This window comes from Diadema setosum, chromosome 18 (assembly GCF_964275005.1).
Source record: "Diadema setosum chromosome 18, eeDiaSeto1, whole genome shotgun sequence".
Taxonomy (NCBI): Eukaryota; Metazoa; Echinodermata; class Echinoidea; order Diadematoida; family Diadematidae; genus Diadema; species Diadema setosum.
In genome coordinates, this window is record NC_092702.1 from 31,021,011 (window position 1) to 31,040,951 (window position 19,941).

Genomic DNA, 19,941 nt, shown 5'->3' on the forward strand with positions numbered 1-19,941 from the left:
GGTCTAGGGTGACACGAGAGAGATACAAAACTATACAGCAGTATGCCAAAATGCCTAAAGTATATTTCCGTAAGATATGAAATAACCATAGAGATTTATCCCACACACACAGGCACACACATACACACACACACACAACAAAAACAAAAACAGGAGAGTGCTAATTCGCAATACACATAAATATCATCGATTTTGAAGTAGATTCATCTATACTCTAGAAAAAGACCGTTTTCACTTAATTTGCTAGTGGCTATAATTCATGAACTAGGTAACTTTTCTCTGTTTTTGAATGAGCTGCGAAAATTTCTTGTCGTTTTTCGATTAGATTGTTCTGTTGCTTAAAGTAGTGATATGATGTCAGGTTTCCTACATAATGGTACTTTGAATTTGATGAGGTCCGCCCTCTATAGTTCCCCAATGGAACTTACCATCACCAGAACGGTACTTCAGACCAATCCAGTGTCGTCTTGACGAAAATCGGTATCGATAGTGATTGACTAGGAAGTTGAATTCCCGATTGCTCTCTACCGTCACGAGATCGGCTCCCTGATCCCGGCAGTAATCCTGACCACCCGACCACGACCTCGTGTCCGAGCCGAAGAGATAGCAGCTGTGGTCGTCCCAGGTCCAGGAGCTACTGGGGCAAAGAGGGTGTGTGGTGGGCTGCGAGATTGCCGATGCACCTGTTTCACAGAAGAACCGAAAAGCTTGGTATTTTTTGACATTTCATTTCAAAAGATTGAGGAAAATTTTGGAACAATGTCAAAAACGTATACGCTGATATGGTACATTTGTTTGTGATGTTTTCTTGCAAGTTCCCTGGCATCGGCCTACTGGAATTATGACCGAAGAAGTATTTGACTTATTCGCAGGGCAGTGAATATTTCAACTACTGATGTCTTTCAAGGTACGTGATATAAAAGAATACTAATATTTTTCTTCCAGAGTAATCACAACTAGGCACTTATAACATGATTTATTTATTTTTTGTCATCTGCAACAGTTTCTCTTCTTTGTATATAAGTTTCCTCTTGACCTTACATTTAGTGTAACATAGATTTCAATAATATAATATAATATAATATAATATAATATAATATAATATAATATAATATAATATAATATAAATCTTCCACCTCCCTGATATAACATAATATAATACAAAACAATACAATACAATACAATACAATACAATGAAATACAATACAATACATTACAATACAATACAATACAATACAACACAATAAAATAATGACATTCATCAACATTTGACAAAGGGCTCAGATTATTTAGGTATAATAATGTGGATTATAATGATAATAGTATCAAGAATCAGAAATTTCTCATGAAACTAATTTGTAATCGTACCGGCCTTCACGTTTCTCGTTAAAAGTAATCCTCGTTCTTATTATAACATTCTTCCCAAAACAGATTACCATTGACTACGTAATACTCGGCCCCTTCCTGGGGGTCCCTCCATCCCGGGAAGCCTACCACAATCTATGTACACATTGATTTCAAAGATCTGGTTTCTGAGAGAGCCATATTTAAACTCACCTATGGCAGCCTTGCACATGAAGTAGTAGGAATTCGCCACACTGACGTCAACGTACTCCGTGCTGTCGTGGACGTACATGACAACACCATTTTCGCTCACCCCGCCATTCGGTTCACCACTCTTGAACCTGATGTAAGTGACGGAATTACCTTCCGCGTCCTTCCAAACACCTGAGTGATAAATGCAGTTTTCATGGTAAACGAAGAACGATCTGATGTTATGGTTGCCCTAAATACTGTCGTAATTTCCATTACCACAGTTTTGAATTTTCGTCACAGTTGTCAGGTGTATAAAAACCAGTTTCAGTTTCATCATTGATAGATACAATGATAGGAGAGTACGTCTTTAGATTGGAAAACGTGTCTGTTCATGAAGTCTGAACAATTTGCTTAGTCTCCTCACTTCAGACGTCGATGAATTTCCGTGACGTGAAGGTTGTGAGTGAAAGGAGAATCGGATTAGCATTAACGAACAGAGAGAGTATAGACGTTTTGCAGGTCAAGCAGAAATTGATTAAAAAGTGGATTGCCTAACACTGCTTCCGGCGACAATTGCACAAAATGTGCGTGATTTTACTGGATTTAGTGAGACAATCAATTAAAAAGCAATAAAGAATTCCAAGTAGCTCACAATTTGGTCAGTCACTGCATTTATTTTTTTTTTCATATCATTTTTTGCAGACAATTCAGAAAATAGTATTATCTTCCTCATCGATGTCATTGACAGCAAAAATAGATTAAAAATATATTGCATAACACTGTTTCATGCGACAATTGCACAAATCTACTTGATTTTACTGGTGAGACAATCAATTAAAAAGCAATAAAGAATAAAAAGTAGCTCACAATTTCTTCAGTCAGGGCATTTATTGTTTTTCATGTTATCTTTTGCAGACAATTTAGAGACTAGCATTACCTTCCTCATCGATGTCATTGAGTCCGATCCAAAAGACGCTGGTAGTGGTGATGGACCAACGGAACATTTTCCTCATGTAGTCGTACTCGTCATCACTCAACGGTGTCGCCAGATGTCCTACGAATTCAAGAGATACAACCATTATACGTGTCAGAACGATCAGTATCAGTGCGATTTCTGCTACTTAAAACTGTCAACTCAAAATAAATACTAGTAGACGAAATTATATCATGTACTATCTTATACTCTAAGGGGTATGATATACATTACATACTGTTTGTACTTTCCGTAGATTTTATTATAGTCTCGACATATTGAATTATTGCATGTGTTTCGTCATCTTTCGTAATTACCATGTTGTACTAAACGCTTGTATTGGAACCTACATCCTACAAGCTTTGCTTTTTAGTAGGTTCCTCATATTTACACATCATTTTATGTCCTTTATATGTGCAATTCTATCTCATATTGACTGTTGTGTTAAACATGTAAATTTGTTGGATTAAAAAGTAATCTAATAGACCATGAGGAGGGACAAATCCAAATAAGATTATTAATTTCAAATCTAATGAATTTAATTTCTAAATCAATTAGACTAAGAATTGTAATCTCATGTGGATTTGTCCCTCCTCATGGTCTTATTAGATTACTTTTTAATCCAACGAATTTAGAGTGTATCTAATATCGAAATCAAATGGAATATAAAGCCTGAATATGAAATATTGAATATGGAAATGAATGAAAAAATGACTGCTATAGAGGGCTTTGAAAGACGAGTAAAATGTATGAGAAAGGTAGGCATGTACGACGATATAAAGTGCAGTCACCTCCTTGCTCTTGACAGTATGTTTCCGCATTGAGCCAGCTGAGAGAGGAGTGAACAGGCTTGTAACAGTACGAGCTGAACTCTGTCCAGCCGCCGGGACAGTTGTTACTCTCTGGGCAGAGAAAACCAAAAATAGTGGAGAGGAAACATCAGCAGACGATTAAAAAAAAATTAAATGTTTCATAAAGCTCATAATCATTTTGTATTGGGCATATTTTGCTTGGTAATCATGGTTAAGCATGCACATATCACAGAGACCAATGCAGATGAATAGCTGTTAAAAAAAATGACACCAGATGTACTCCATTTTGATACTCCGCATTGAGCATGAGATGCGTGTGAAAACTGGCTGACAATCTTTTCAGCAATAGTCACATTTGTGATGGTTTAGGAGTGAACGATATAACATTCTGTAATCACAGGGGGAAAAATCAGCCAAATCTGCTCCCTTACCGTGTGACGCTTTTCATTTTTTTTTTAATTATATAATTTATCACTCCATAATTATCCATACAAGCCTCAATTTCAAAACGCAGTTTAGATTTAAAGCACCATACATGTTCCAAGGGGCTGACTAAAAACGTTACGGTTTAAACCGTTGACTAAATTTAGTCGGTGATTTAGAACATTGCCTAAATGACATCATAATTATGACGTATTTAGAACATGGTCTACGAAAATCAGATCACGTTTGGGAATCCTGGTCACGGGGTTTGTATCTACGTCATAGTAATTATGTATCATATCATTATCGTGTCGTGCGGTACTCACTTGTCTCGCTCACGATAGCATTACAACGGTACTTGTTTTGATGACGACATTTGAATAGCTTAAGTTTTACACTTATTACGGGCTGTCACAGAAACATAGAAAAAATACAAACTATTTAAGGCTCTGAAATAATGTATCAAACGTAACGTTAGAAAGAGACACATAATAAAATCAAGAAGCATACAAGTTTTACAAGTGACATTACCTGTGAACGGATCTGTGACTTCGTCAACTGCGAATTGAGAACAAAAGACAATAGGTTGTTATATAAAGTGTCGCATTTTGGTAAAATATCAAACTACAATATCGCACATAGAACTAAAATTTCAGTTGTACAATGGGCCCACGTCACGAGTTTGACATCCACGGGTAATATAGTCCACGTATCATACAGCCCATGAGTCACGAGTCGACATTAAGCAAACAGGCCCACAAGACCGACACATTAACCCAGCGTCGAGCTAATGGGCTGCCTGACTCGCGGCGCACATCCCTGTATGACTCATGGACCTTTCTGTCAATGTCGAACTCGCGGGCTGTATGATTCGTGGCTGTCGGTCTCGAGGGATGACCCTTTTTTATAATCACGGACAAACTTAAAGAAGAAGAAGAAGCAATAACAGTACCTGAAATTCAATAGACGGCTGGTAGTTTTTCAAATTAATTGTTGTCAAATCGTTTTGACCTGTTTTCATTTGTTCATAGAATCAAAAAGTTAAATTGGTTACATTCAGACGCGAGAGGAATTTACACATTTACGAAAGGAAGATGTGTCAATTTTCAGCAGAAACGAAACTATGACCTTACACTAAAAAAAAAGAAGAAACTTCAAGGTTATACTTAATTAAAAGATTTAACAAAAGGTGACATCAGATATGTAAGACAATGACATCAAATGTATAATGATTATTTATGCATTTGTTTTTGAGTGTATAAACTGTTATATGTGCTGCTTATATCTTAATGCCTTTCATTTCTTTAAGTTTAATTCTCGTCTTGCTATCGAAAAGAAATAGTTTTGCGTTTCTTTGCGAGAAGGTGATAAGATACACTTAGGTTGTGATTATAGCCAGTTAAGCTTAACAAATGATTAACATAGGGGGTGTTGCAAGAAAGTCGAGTTGAAATTAATTGCAACTTTCTTGCAACTTTCTTGCAACACTCCCATAGACTGGTTATCATTAGGGTACCATAAAATGCAAGGCAAATATCATGAGACACAGAATAACTGAAAAAAAAATTAAATGAAATATTCACACACAAAGGTGTGACAAACTCATTTTAACCTGACGATTTCTTTTCACTCAACAAACAGACCTCGCACTTTGCATTGTTTCATTGATACCTCGTTTGTGTAAAAATCACACCTAGGTTTTGTCGTTTTGCCTGAATAAATTATTAAGACCGTGTCACACCTTTCCGGGCAAGCCTTGCGTGCGACTTGCAAAGAACAATTTTTACTACCCGGAGGTCTCCGGAATGAGCCGCACATGACAGTACCTGGCACGTATCTCATCCGTAGTCACCCGGAGGTGTGCACGCAAATCTTTTTACCCGCAACCATGTTTAGGCCCTGTCACACCTTTCCGGGCAAGCTACGCAGGCTTATTGCGTGTAGGGATTTTCCAGCATACCGGACAATTTCTGAGGGCGAACAAGGATTTGGGCGAGTCAGTGCATGTGTCTTACTTGCTGGACGCGTTCTACTTAAATTGTACTTGCGGGTATGCTGTGCGACCTTTGTACCAGTCGCCTGGGGGCTGACAACTCAGTGAAGGAATTCCTCTGAAGGAATGGCAAAAGTCCCACGGAATGTCATTATCTTGGCTGCATACGGGGACTGCGAAGTACCTGCCTGAGTGGGAGTTGCCTCGGAAGTGCTGCCGCTAAGGGCCTCCTACTGGCGTTCTGCATGGACCTCTCCGGACATCCCCGCGACTCACCCGGAAAGGCCTTGAGCATGCTCAAAACTTGTTCCGAGTGAGTCGTTGGGGTTCGCTCGCAGAGGTACACGCAGAACACCAGTAGGAGACCCTTACCGGCAGCACTTCGCAGGCAACTCCAACGCAGGTACTTCTCAGTGCAAATATGTCGCTCGTAACAGAAAACGGATAGGTTTCAAAGCTCTCACGCAGGTCACACGGAATGCACGCAAATAGAAGCTAAGTAGCACGCGTCTAGTAAGTAAGAAACAAGTGCGAAAATTGCAAACATTCTTGTTCGCCCGCGGAAAATCTTCTCCGTGCTGGAAACTACCTCCTCGCCACAAGCCCGCGTAGCTTGCCAGGAAATGTGTGACACGGCCTTTACAATGTAGGCCTATGTTCATACTCACAGATCCGAATGTACAAGTGATAAGAGGCGGTCGTGCTGGCACCAACAGTTTGATCATTCTCTTCGCTCAAGTAACAGGTGTTTGAAGATGGCTCGAAGTCAAAGGATCGGCACGTAAAGGTTGGTCGAGATGCGCACGCCGCTGCGCAGTCGTTTGGCGTGACGCCGGACACGACTTCGTTGTTGTAGCCGGAGATCGCTGCATTCTTTATCAGCATAAAGTCCGTTCGAGATGTCACCAAAACTGTTGTGAAAAGCGAGTGTAAAAGAAACATGGGTTGATATGTAGCTGGTTTGTTACGAAATAAAGCATCAATACTTGGAAACTACCTTGCACCAATAGAATCATGGACCACAAACTGTCTTTCCTCTATCGTTTTTATTGATTGTACCACGACTAATTAATATAACAACCCCATGATAGTTACGAATTAAGTTAGTGCTTCAGAGTGAATCACTTAAGATCTGTTATTGAATTGACAGAAATATATTGGAACAAACTAAACGACTGCAAAACAATGAAAGCATACCACAAAAGCATGATATGAAATAATGTTTCAAAAAAAAGTCGAAAGACAAAATCGCAATCAACATTATGATTATTTTTTTCAAATGTGAACAGTGAAGGATCCCCCGTGATTATCCCATTATTTATTTTTTTTTCTAATTTCCATCCAACAAAGAGTGTGTATTACACAATCATATTTCATTTTTTGTTGAGTTTGGAAGACTGTCAATTATATGATAAGATATAAGATTTTATGCAATAAAGTACAATAGTAAAGAACAAAAAAAAAACACACACCTTGAAGGTCGACAGATAATTAGCAATGAAAAGAGTAATCCACTAAAAAGCACCATGGTCTATAACTCAGATCAATCCTGGCCATAGCTGTCTAGGCATGTTCTCGATTACAATTAGTTTAAAATTAGAGCATACAGACTACAATACACAGGCTGACATAAAGTATTTGATACATGATACATGCACTTGCAATAGTTAATATAGTGATAGTGACAAATTGGAGGGGAGCTGGGGTATGATAAGGCCCTCAAAGTTCATATCTTTGTAAGATATCACGAGATTTCACCACTATAGGAAAAGGAATATATAAAAAAGCACATGTACCGTTACAAGACAATTCTTACGTATAACTTTGAGATTTGAGTATTCACTTACAGGATTCGTCGCCCTTGCAGTAGAGTGGATTAAGGGTTATATAGCCTTCTTCACTACCGTCCCCGGTATCACCAAATCGAATCTCGGTCACCGGTAAGGTTGTCTTGTCCGTTAGATATCCCTCGTCGACGCGCCATGTCGCATCGTTGTTGTTGCAGTTGCAGGCTTGTGAGTTTGTGCACGTTCCTGTGAGAGTAAGATAATCCGTCGCAAGAAAGTTTTAACCGGATACCATTAGGTATATGACACACACACACACACACACACACACACACACACAGACACACACACACAAACACACAGGGCCATCATTTGTCTTACATTTGGCTCATTTGAGTTCACACGGTCCAGAATGTTCTATAGGTAGTGCCTACATAACTTATTTACCTACCGATATGGTAGAAGACACTAGAAGAATCTGATAATGTTAAAGCACAACACTTCTGAGGGGAATACCCTTCAGACACGTGTGTGTGTATGCTTGTGTATACAACACGTCCTTAGCATTATGTGTGCGTAAGTCAATAAATGCAGTATAGTGCAAGCTTTGAAATGAGGTCATGCACATAGATAGACAATGACCGAGTCAGGGCTATTTGATAATACGGTCGCAGAGCTTTACAGAATGTGCCAGAGTGGTTGCAGGAATTAAGCGGTTAAAGATCCTTACAGAACATTCAAGAAAGGTTGAAGGGATCTACATACAATAAGCCACAGAAAATTACGAAGTAGGCAGAGTACTTCCCGCAACTCATTTGCTCTGAGAATAACGTCACATCTGGCTCTGAATAAAAAGCGACTTGCTAGTAGTCCTTCGTGGGGAAAATCTTAACTTGCCTACATTGAAAGTGGATTTCGTGTATTAGGATATTGCTTCATTGAAGCTGTGACTTGATAGAGTATCACGTTGCTTACTTATCAGTGGCACGTTGGCTGATCGAGGTCGTCACGAAATTTTGATTCTACACGTATCACTGTGGATCTTTGGAATACCGTAACCTGTGCCCTTTGATTTACATCTGAGTGGATAATTCATATGATTTTTTTACTTTTCCTAGGGTTTACTTGGAATCAGTGGACATCGAAATCATCATTGAAGTTCATTAAGACACGGCAGATGTAAGTGATCGTACCATTAAAGGGATGGTACAGTATTGGTGGAGATGAGAATTTGGCTTATAACTTTTTGCGAGATACCAAGAAAACACTTATGATATAGTACAGAGCATACCATTTTAAAAGGAATTCAAAGTTTATTTGATGAAAATCAGGTTTGGAATGACTGAAACATCCAAAAACAAAGTAAAACAAAGCGATCGTAATAAAGTGTGGATCGCACACTTTATTAGAATCGCTCTTTTTGGGATATCTCAGCCATTTCAAAACCAATTTTCATCAAATAAACGTTGAATTCCTCATAGAATTACATGCTCTTTCATATTTCATAAGAGGTTTCTCATTATCTTACCAAAAATTTTAGAAATCTGAAATTAGGTCTCAACCAAAACTATACGATCCCTCTAATATTGTAGGGCCTAATACTGATAGTGATTAGGTGATGTAAATGCTATTATTCATAAGCCACCTGAACATTAATTCAGCGTTTTGTGCGATCATTCTCAGTGTGATTTTGGTCGCAAGAACATCATTTCGATATGGATAATCCATTTTTACCTGAGCTTCCGCAACCGCATTGCCCACTATCAACATTGGCGCCACCCCAGTAGTTCTTGTAGTTGCCGCTCCGGTCATACCATGCAGTGTAGCCAGATACGTAAGAACCGTGACATTCCCACTATGTCGAGAGAAACAACAAAACATGACTTAAAATTAGACTAGTGAGAAAAAAATGAAAGAGTTTACAAATATGTGACAACTGACAAGAATGTATCATCATTGGCTCTTTCAAAATCTGTCTATTATTCTTCAACGAGTGTCAACCGTGTATCTTATATTGGCGTGATAGTGATGTAGCGAGGACTTGATGTAGTAGAGATATATGTATCGATTTAAGATCAGATGATTTTACTAATTGTATCAGATAATAGCCTTCAATTTCATACATCAGCTCTGGCTTCGCGAAATGGAGGGAGATGTGAGAGGAAACAAACAAAATGCCATGTCTTATGGGGGCGCTGTGGCATATAGTGGATAAGACTCCCGACTCCCAATCAGAGGACCCGAGTTCGATTCCCGTCCCGTGCTGGTTTATTGCCACCTAGTCAAATATCAGATGGTCTACTTTCCACTTCGTCTAACATCACTACGGCTAAATTCTTTCGGTCTACTATCAATTTCGTCTAATGCCCATTTGGTCCAATTCTCACTTGGTCTAATGCCAAGTTTGGCTAATCATCGTTTCGTCTAATAACCAGATGAACTAATTGAAATTTTGTATTCTTGGATTTTTCCCATTTCGTCGAATAAACCGTGGGCATTAGACGAAATAGGCAGGGCCCATATGGGAATAGACCAACTGGTAATGAGAATAAGTGGCAATTGGACTAAATGGCCATTAGTCGAACTGGTTGTAGATGAAATGGGATTAGACCATATGGGACGAGACTAAATGCTTATAGACGAAGTGGGAGTAGACCAAGTGATAGATCACAGTGCTTATAGGCCCTATATACGTCCTTGGACAAGATGTTTCCACCCACAACGTCCTTCACGACCCAGATGTATAAATGAGTGCCTGACAATGCTAGGGTAATGATAATGGCAAGGTCCTCTGGTAGAGCAGTGGCAACAATGAAGAAGCTACTCCGAATAAAAAGACCTTATTATTATTATTGTTATTATTATTATTATTATTATTACCATTATTATTAGTATTATTATCATTATTATTATTATTATTATTAACATCAAATTCTTCAGAATCAATCACAAGTCAGTCTAAGAACGCAACTGCCTCATACCTTGATGTACTGATAGCATTCAGAGCTGATGTCAGCTGCCGTAGAGACTTGGTCCGTGGAAATCTTTCCGTAACGGATCGACCGAGAGTAGCTCAGAGCACTCTCGTATCCAGAAATACGAGACCGGTATGCTTCGTTGTGCTCAAACTTCATGATGCCTGCAAAACAACGTTTACATTCGTGATTGTCACAATCATGAGTTTAACAAGTGATAATCAAATGGATACAATCTCTCATCTCTGATTTTAGAAGTGATACTTTCTTTCAGAAACACTGAACGCATTTCCAATATAACTACGGAAATATAAAAAAACGGGAAAAATGTAAGCGATGAAGTTATAATCAAAGAGATTTAATGCTGTGATAAAAGCGGACACTATGCCCAAACAAATGCACACACACATACACACATGCACACACACTCAACACAACATCATTTTGACATAAACATTTACGCTGAAGGGGCAGAAAACACTATACTTTTATAACCATCCACTATTAATGAGAAGTCACTGTAATTCAGAGGAATATTTTTGACTATTAGAGTCTGTACCGTTCAGTTGGTTGTTCCCCCTGCCATTAATTGGCGGCATTATGTGCTCATGTCAACAAAGGTATACTCAAGGTACGGATATAATCATACAGATCTCTTTTGAATCATTTAATTTCGTCGTCAAGTGACGTGTTTGGGAGAGAGAAGAGAAGATGGAGGGGAGAGGGAGGGGGCAGCGGGAAGAGCTGGAAGAGGAACTTTTTACCCGTGTTTCCGTCCGATGACATGTCGCAGTAGACTCTGAAGGGGTCCACACCGTTGTTCCTTCCGTCAGGGTCTATGGTATAGTACCCACTGGAGGTATAACCCTTCCGTTTCCATTCGGCGCATGAAACTTGAAAGAAGAACATAAGAGGCAGAAGAATTCCTTGCATTCTCATGTTCACAAAATCCAGTTATATTTATGAACTACATTCGTTTCTCTATGCAGTACGGTTACTGCATGCTATATTATAATCTTTCTCGCATGTGTGCCACTTGTCCATGTTTTAAACATGTCATGAATCGTTGTTTTGAAAGTAACATTTAAAGATACTCGGGATATTATAGAGATATGTTTTCGTTTACACCTTGAACAAACGGAATAGCTGAAAAAGGTCATACAATGTCATATTGACCATTAAGAGAATAAAACAACAATAACAACAACTGCATCGTCAAAAACAAGCCTCAAACCAGTAAATTTCGACAGGTAAACCTGACACCCTCATATACCGATGACAATGCATAGACTAAATATGTATGCATATATATATATATATATATATATATATATATATATATATATATATATGTATATATATATATATATATATATATATATATATATATATATATATATATATTCAGCTTTTGTAATTGGGAGGAAAAAATCAACCATTATCATTTATAAATTCTACGAGCAGAAACTACTATAAACTACAGATTAAAATAGGAAATGCTATGGAGATTGATTCAATAAGGGTATGGAGTTCGTATCCCCTCAAGACAGACATTATCTCGCTGCGTATCGTCACACAGGGGACCTACCTGTGTTTAGCGGATACTTGCAGATGTAGCCGTAGGACGACGTGCAACTGGCATCATTCCAAGATCCATCTGTACTCCACCTCAAGACCCCACAGTGCTCCGTCCCTCCAGCTGAATCAGGAACATTATTGGACGATAGAAATCATTGTTACGTCATAAAGAGTTTGCCAACATCCACTATAATCATGACTATACATGACACATTCATACTCAGTGTCCATCAATAATTTCAAGGAATATGATATCTAATGAAATCACTCCGAAGCAAAACAAAACGGTGGTCATGATGTTATTAGTTTCCTGCATGATTACTTTACAGTAGACCATCTCACTAACTTCACATTATTCCAGAGAGAGGGCCTACACATAACGTTCTTGGAAAACCTCTAAGAAAGCAGCTATTCAGTTCATTCCCTGTGATCAGAGAATTTAGTAAATGTCCATTTAAAATCATCCTCCCTTTAAACGAGCAACTCTCAAATAAACAGTCCACACTCGAAAATGTGCATATTCAACAATTTCAAGAACTACCTCGTTCAAACAAATTTCAAAATTTGTCTTATAGAACAGACATTATTCGTCTTTGAATTATTACTTACCTTCCTCTCTTTCTCTTTCTTCCTTTGAACCGACTTTAAACAAAATGCCTTCTAAGAAATTTGACATTTCTAGACGGTACGTTAATCATAGGCAAAGCTGCGACCATACATTTTAAAGAAACAACACCGCCGAAAATGTATGATGTGCAGCCATACAGTAAGAATGTAATGCGAAAAAAAATAAATCTGCCAATCCTTTGTCTACTTACATGGCTCGCCCGAATTCCAGTTGGTGTAGACGTTAGCCGACCCGTCCGTCCATTCCCAAGTTCCTTCCTCCGTGAGATCATTGTAACCAATCCAGTAGGCGTTTGTGTTCAACGTGCGTCTAGTCAAACAGCGACAACCAGGAACGAAATGATGATTAAGAGGATGAAAATGATAATTATAACGGCAATGTTAGCAATGATGGTATTATCATCTTCCTCACCATCTTTATTATCATACATCATTACCATGAGTACCGGAAGTAGTAGTAACAATAAAAGTAGCATAATAGTTCCAGTGTTTTGGCTCAGTCGGTAGCTCCTTTTCCTCCAGATCCGAAGGACCCAGCTTCGATTCCCGACTCTAACAGAAAAATGTTGTGTGTCTTTTCCAGTATAAAGAGGCAAAACACTCTGTCCCTCGGATCGCACATAAAATCCAGGTCCCATATATGTGAGAGAGACACAACTCATGCACATAAGAGACCCCACTTCATTCTTTCGTCGCAATTAACATGATTAAGACATTTGTAAGAGCAGGGCGCATAAGCCGGTGAAGTGGTCGCACCTTACATCCAACAGGCGGACTGCATGGACGATCAGCTAGTGTAGCTGAATATGGGCAATCCAGTCATCAAATGATAGAAAAATGAAACGAAAATACATAAATCGCCGAGAATATTTTTGTCTCTTCAAGAGCTTCAATCGCTACAACTCCTACATTTCTCGTGTATCCCTTCATTTTATTCATGCTTATGATTTCATAATCTTGAAAATTTGTGGGACATCACCGTCAGTCTTCAATAAAACTGCATAGTCCTCCCATAAACTCCCATAAACCATTAACCATAATACATGTATTATGAACATGCACTACGCGCAGATATTACTCTTCGATATTTCATTGACGTGCTAACATTATACTACTATTTTACTTGAATTGAATGGAAATTGTCGATAATATACCTCTTCGGTCATTGTAGTAATTCATATTATTCACCAGCTAGGATTTTTTTTTCGGTTTTATATGCGAGTATGAGTATTCTTCTAGTCTTAACAAACCTCGAAAGGGTGAGGATAAAGTCGTTTTCATTCTGGTCCATGACGCTGACAAGATCTCCGTAGTCATTGAGAGAGCGACAGTTAGCCATCGCCGTGCTGTAATCCACGGTGCTCTCAACCAGGCGATAGCAGGCGTTCCCATCTTGGCTCCATCCACTGTCACATACCGCGGTGTTGTCCGTACCGTCGTCTTTAAATGAAAGTGCACAAAGTATGAATTTTCTGTAACTTTGAAGGGTATTTAATACTTTTTATAGGTGTAATTTCCACACAGCGGTAAGTTAGATACAGTCCTTATGTGATCTTTGTTAAACATTGTTTAGAAATACAGAATGTTATATTTTGTTGAGCTTTATCTAAACATTAACAACTAAATGCTGTTATGGCAGCGTATTTATGTGAAGAGAGCAGGTGCTCATATATAGCTTGCACGATATCTGTCATAATGATATAGAATGCAACGGTTTCTTTCCCAAATGAAAATGCAATATCGTTTGATTCACTTATTTGATTTAAAGGCAATATTGTGTCGTGATTATTGAGATTTGGGTAAAGAGAAGAACACATATGGTAACATTTCTATGCAGCCATAGAAAATGAATGGAATTCGGTTTCATATCATGCTTTTCTACTTCGTTAATGGTATTCCTTGCTTTTTTCATCAAAGCAAATCCCTTAAGGTATAGCCTTAACCTAAAACGTATGTTAAGCACACTCTCGAGGAGATTACAGCTAGCTGGTCTGTAACCACGACGAAGGCCAAATAGTGTCGCAATTTATTTGACATAAGAAGGCATTACTTAAAGAGTAAGACAGTAAGATGAAATCACATCAGCGTTATTACTTACCGTAGTATTTGTAGAAAATCGCGAATACTTCTGGAAATCCACGACTCCCTTTCATAAGAAAAAAAATTATATGCATTATGTATATATATTTGACATTGTGCAGTTTCAGGTTACATACGGATAATCAATACAGAGAGTAATAAGGACTACTCTATATTATACTTGGTACTTTATACACGTACAATATGCCTGACATTTTAATGATAGTGAAAAATGCAGAGAAATAGCCGATGGGATGAACTCGAAAATACAATCACTTGCATAGTAGTTAGTCAAACAAAATTATGTCCCGTATTGATCGTCATGTCCGTGATCATTCTTTCATGATTATGATGATTGGCGGTTTGCGGGCAAATGAAATGTAGCAATGATACAGGCAATGGTATAAGGCATTTATTACCATAACTTGAGGAAAAATACATCATGGACTTTCATAGAACGTGGCATTGTCTTCATTACAGTTTTTTTAGCTGAGTGTGCGACAGTGCAATCAACAGAATAAGTCATTTACCTGACTCCCATCTAATATACGCGGTAGAAGCGCTGTATATGAAAAACGGTGTGGAGTAATAATTATCCCAATTACAGCCGTAGTTGTTTCCGTGGTCGATGATTACGACCCAGCCGGTGTCGACACTGCATCCACCGTAGGCCCGATTCATGTAGAAGCGGCGATTTCCACCAGACGCACTTTTGAATATCAAACAAGCAAAACAAATGAATAAACAAAAGTGCTAACCATTTCAAGTTTCGATGTGTCAGCCATGTCGGCAGAGAATACTAAGAGTATGATCAATGCAGGTTCAAAACTAGATATAACAAATGTGGGTGATCGAGTGATATTCGTTATCAGAAGGTTTATTGTTCTGAAGGTTCGTTGTTCCCAAACACACAAATTCCTTATAGGTCTGTATACATAGGTGTTTGTTGGTCCGAAAATGCATACATTAAAGTTAATCAGAGCATTAATTTGTGGCGTTATAACGAGGGTTTATTTTTTAACTGTATATTGTATCTACATGATTTATCGAATTTGTTTGTTATGAACTTGGGAGTGGTAACTTTATTATTCACAAAAAAAATACAGTTTTACCAAAAGATCTTGTTATTGTTAAATTTGTGTGTATTGTATTCTTTAAAAAAAGTTGACATAAAATGAAATTGAAATTGAAATTGAAATTGAAATTGAAATTGAAAGAACTGAAAATAATATTAGGATGCAATTTTCCTTAAAGTGTTAAGCCCCTCGATCATGATCTAGACAGTGTCTGTCAGTCCACGTCGACAACAGTACTGTCCGCCATTATAAGTACCTATGGATAACCTGTTTACATACCCATCAAAAACAATACAAGTATGAAGTCATTGTGACGTCACAAAAAGGACCGTAACTGTGTACACCATAAGAATGTCTTACCCCGCCATAGACTCGTAGTTCTTGGACTCGGACCAAATGTCGGTGTAAGGTGCGTAGGTGAGGTAGGCCGTGGCGTACCAACTTGTGCGACTCGTGCCCGACGTAGCGAAGGTTAAACTCATCATCTCTACTCCGCTGGAGTAGAAGGCAAATTTTACCTGGTGTGATGGAAGCAAAATTAGACAGGGGCATCAGTGGCTGTTCATGAGTTCCCTCCCCCCCCCCCCCCCTGTCTATCTATCACTTTACCGTGTACAGTTATAAACAGATACACAGACACAGACATAGACACGCATGCACATATATCTATTTATCTATTTCTGGCTTCCATTGCAAAGTGTGCATTGTTTTCTCGATATATGATTATCCGAATACATATTTTGAAGTATATTTCATGATTTTTTCTTCCAAATTATAAATTGATAAAGACATAGGCCTACTTTGCATCATGTATCACTTTGTTGATGAAAATTGAATTGAAAATGGGAGAATTATATATACAGGTTGTATATGTTTATGAATATAGTTAAGTATATGTGTATTATACATACATGTATAATATTTAAATACATGATAGTAAACATATATTATATATGTACATATACATAGGTCCAATACTATTATATGCACATATTCACATGGGCTAATTGTAAAGCACACGTCTACACAGCATACATAGTGCAAAAGGAATGATCACCAATGCGATTTATGTCTAACATTTTGACATTAACTTTGCTTTTTCTATTAAAAGAGAATGCCTGAGAGGAATAGACACACCCACTGACCTCTTCGATGCTGTTGGTGTCATAGCTATTTGCCGCTGAACTCTTGTACGACTCCGACGTGTCCGTGAGTATGTGCGCAGTCGACGAGCCGTCGTTGTAGGTACTCGACCCGGTGTACAGGTTGTACGCATTCAGGGACGATCCACGGTACGTCTTGAAAACGACCTGCCAATCTGTGGTGTCAGAGACAAAATGAACAGCGAACTTTGCGTTTGAATTAAAACACAACGCTTTTAGCTCTTCATATTATACAGCAAAGCTCCAGATGTTTTCTATTTGTATCTTAAAAACAAAAGGCAACATTGCATGTCCACGCAACACTGTGTAGCAAAGAACTGGTGGGGGGGGGGGAAGGGGTGATAAGAATCGAATATGATCGACTGTTCAAGTGTGTATAATGGGGTAACTTTCCGAAACGAAAAAGAATGACGTCCTCTATACAAGCACGCAAATCTAGAAACATTTTCAAGTAGGCTTACACTTTCCTTTAAAATCAACTCAGTCGTATACTTGTCATCATCTATTCATAGTTCATGTCTGGTTTTTCCCCTTTTGCGTCCTACGTTGTATACTAAAGTGTTCATGTTCATTATTGTACTTGTATGAAAAAGTACATGTCTATATTGTTTTCTTGAAGTATTGATACATGTTTTATTCTGTGGTGTTTCGCCAACAGGAATAATAAGTGTTCACTCATGATCCCCATTCCCACTTGTGGATGTTGTTTAAAATTCGAGACACGAAAACTGGCCGAAATCAACTGATCAGAAAGAATGAACACATGCACATACACACGAGTGCGCTCATACACAACCTCATACATAAATACAATATTATCGCGCATATCCATTATGTATAGCTATACAGTATTAGCATCTTTTTATTATACAAAAATAAACATTGTATCCGCTTACCATCGATAGGGTCGTTTTCATCGGAGCCACACTCGGAGTAGCTGGAATAATAGCACTCGTTTGGGTAGACCGATCCGCAGTGAGTACCTCCGGTGAAACAGCAGGCACAATCCTTACGGGTCGAATCAAACGGGCAGGCACACCCCGTCGTGGTAGCAGTGTATTGGATCAGGGCTGGACGAAGTGAGTGAAGGAATGGATTCGTCATGAATAGTTTGTTTGTTTGTTTGTTTGTTTGTTTGGTTTGTTTGTTTGTTTGTCTTAGATGGCAAATCATCTAGGGAAACTCTGAGAGTGAATCTCGATAGTCTTATACTTCTGTGTAATTATTATCATGGCATTCAGCAATTTCTTTCTTTCGGTGGTGACATTGTTTTAAATCTGTATTAACGTGAAGTGCAATATCAGGTAATTCCATCACGGAGCCAAATTTTGGTATCTACTATTGTGTATGATGCAAATACAAGATGAATAAGTTTGTTGCATGCAAGGGCGTACCGAGGGGGGTGTTTTGGGTGTTCAAACACCCCCCTTTGCCAAAAGGGGGGTGTTTAAGGTGTTCAAACACCCCCCTTGGGCAAAAGGGAGGTGTTTGAGCTATTCAACACCCCTCTTCAGCAATGCTTAGTTGACAATGAAACAAAAGCTGTCTTTACCGCTTTTATTTCCGTTTTGAATTCCGCCTTTCCTTTCTTTTTGCGTTCATTTTCTCTCTCTCTCTCTCTCTCTCTCTCTCTCTCTTCCTTGTTTTAATGTTTGTGTGGATGATGATACATTATGGAGTTACATAATATCATACGCACTAAAGAACTCGTGTACAGTACGTGGTAATACTACGTTACTGCACCGCGCGCGAAGCTGACGCGCAAACAGAAAACCAAATCAAACAAGATAAAAACAAAACATGAATTCCATAAATTCCATGTTTTGTAACGCTGAAATATAAAAATGTTCGTCTCGCTCGCTGCGCCCGCACGCAAAAATTTATCAAAAAGAAAAATAAAAAGAACAAAACGTAATGATGACGTGGAAATATAAAAATTTCGGCTCACTCACTCGTAGTAATTCACAGTATTTTTCCAAGTCCTTAGTTTGTTGGCATAAATCGTTATCTATGCAGCCGTCACTATATCTTGATTAGAATTGTAAGATTTAATAACCAAAAAATGACAAGAATTCCATGTTTTGTAAGGTGAAATACAAAAATTGTCGGCTCGCTCGCTGCGCTCGCTCGCCAAAATTTATCAAAATTTATCAGATTTTATATCACCCTAAAAAAAACCTTTTAAGTGCTCGAATTGTAAGATTTAATAACCAAAAAATGACAAGAATTCCATGTTTTGTAAGGTGAAATACAAAAATTGTCGGCTCGCTCGCTGCGCTCGCTCGCCAAAATTTATCAAAATTTATCAGATTTTATATCACCCTAAAAAAAACCTTTTAAGTGCTCGAAAAAGCATATCAAGTGGACTTTTTTTAAGTCCCTACCGGGATGGGATTGGGGTTGAACACTGTTGGTATAAATCGTTATCTATAAGACCGTTACTAAATCTTGATTAGAATTGTCATTCGAAGATTTAACAACCAAAAATGACAAGAATTCCATGTTTTGTAAGCTGAAATACAAACATTTTCGGCTCGCTCGCTGCACTCGCTCGCCAAAATTCTTCAATATCTATTACATTTAAACACCCTCAAAAGACCCCTTCTATAAGTGCTTGAAAAAGCACATGATGTGGACTTTTTTAAGTCCCTACCGGGATGGGGTTGGACACTGTTGGTACAAATTGTTATCTATAAGGCCGTCACTATGATTAGAATTGTAATTCGAAGATTAAATAACCAAAAATGACAAGAATTCCATGTTATGTATAAAGCTGAAATACAAAGATTTTCGGCTCGCTTCCTGCGCTCGCTCGCCAAAATATATCAAAATTTAGGGTTGCCTATTTATACATTTAAATCACCCTCAAAAGACTCCTCTTAAGTGCTTCAAAAAGCATATCATGAGGACTTTTTTTAA

General features: G+C 38.3%; 1 protein-coding gene across 1 annotated transcript in view; it reads right to left on the reverse strand.

Moving 5' to 3' along the window:
- The window catches only part of LOC140241450 (uncharacterized), a 57,650-nt gene that overhangs the window by 4,590 nt on the left and 33,119 nt on the right, over positions 1–19,941 (reverse strand). The window contains exons 5-22 of the mRNA XM_072321179.1: positions 17,919–18,092; positions 17,005–17,177; positions 16,220–16,377; positions 15,314–15,492; positions 14,803–14,850; positions 13,955–14,144; positions 12,896–13,014; positions 12,088–12,198; positions 11,264–11,392; positions 10,506–10,663; positions 9,259–9,379; positions 7,585–7,770; positions 6,406–6,648; positions 4,276–4,302; positions 3,301–3,411; positions 2,474–2,590; positions 1,558–1,728; positions 429–683 (exon numbers count right to left, since the gene is read on the reverse strand). Coding sequence (XP_072177280.1) covers positions 429–683; positions 1,558–1,728; positions 2,474–2,590; positions 3,301–3,411; positions 4,276–4,302; positions 6,406–6,648; positions 7,585–7,770; positions 9,259–9,379; positions 10,506–10,663; positions 11,264–11,392; positions 12,088–12,198; positions 12,896–13,014; positions 13,955–14,144; positions 14,803–14,850; positions 15,314–15,492; positions 16,220–16,377; positions 17,005–17,177; positions 17,919–18,092 — 2,670 coding nt within the window. The remainder of the gene's footprint in view (positions 1–428; positions 684–1,557; positions 1,729–2,473; positions 2,591–3,300; positions 3,412–4,275; positions 4,303–6,405; positions 6,649–7,584; positions 7,771–9,258; positions 9,380–10,505; positions 10,664–11,263; positions 11,393–12,087; positions 12,199–12,895; positions 13,015–13,954; positions 14,145–14,802; positions 14,851–15,313; positions 15,493–16,219; positions 16,378–17,004; positions 17,178–17,918; positions 18,093–19,941) is intronic.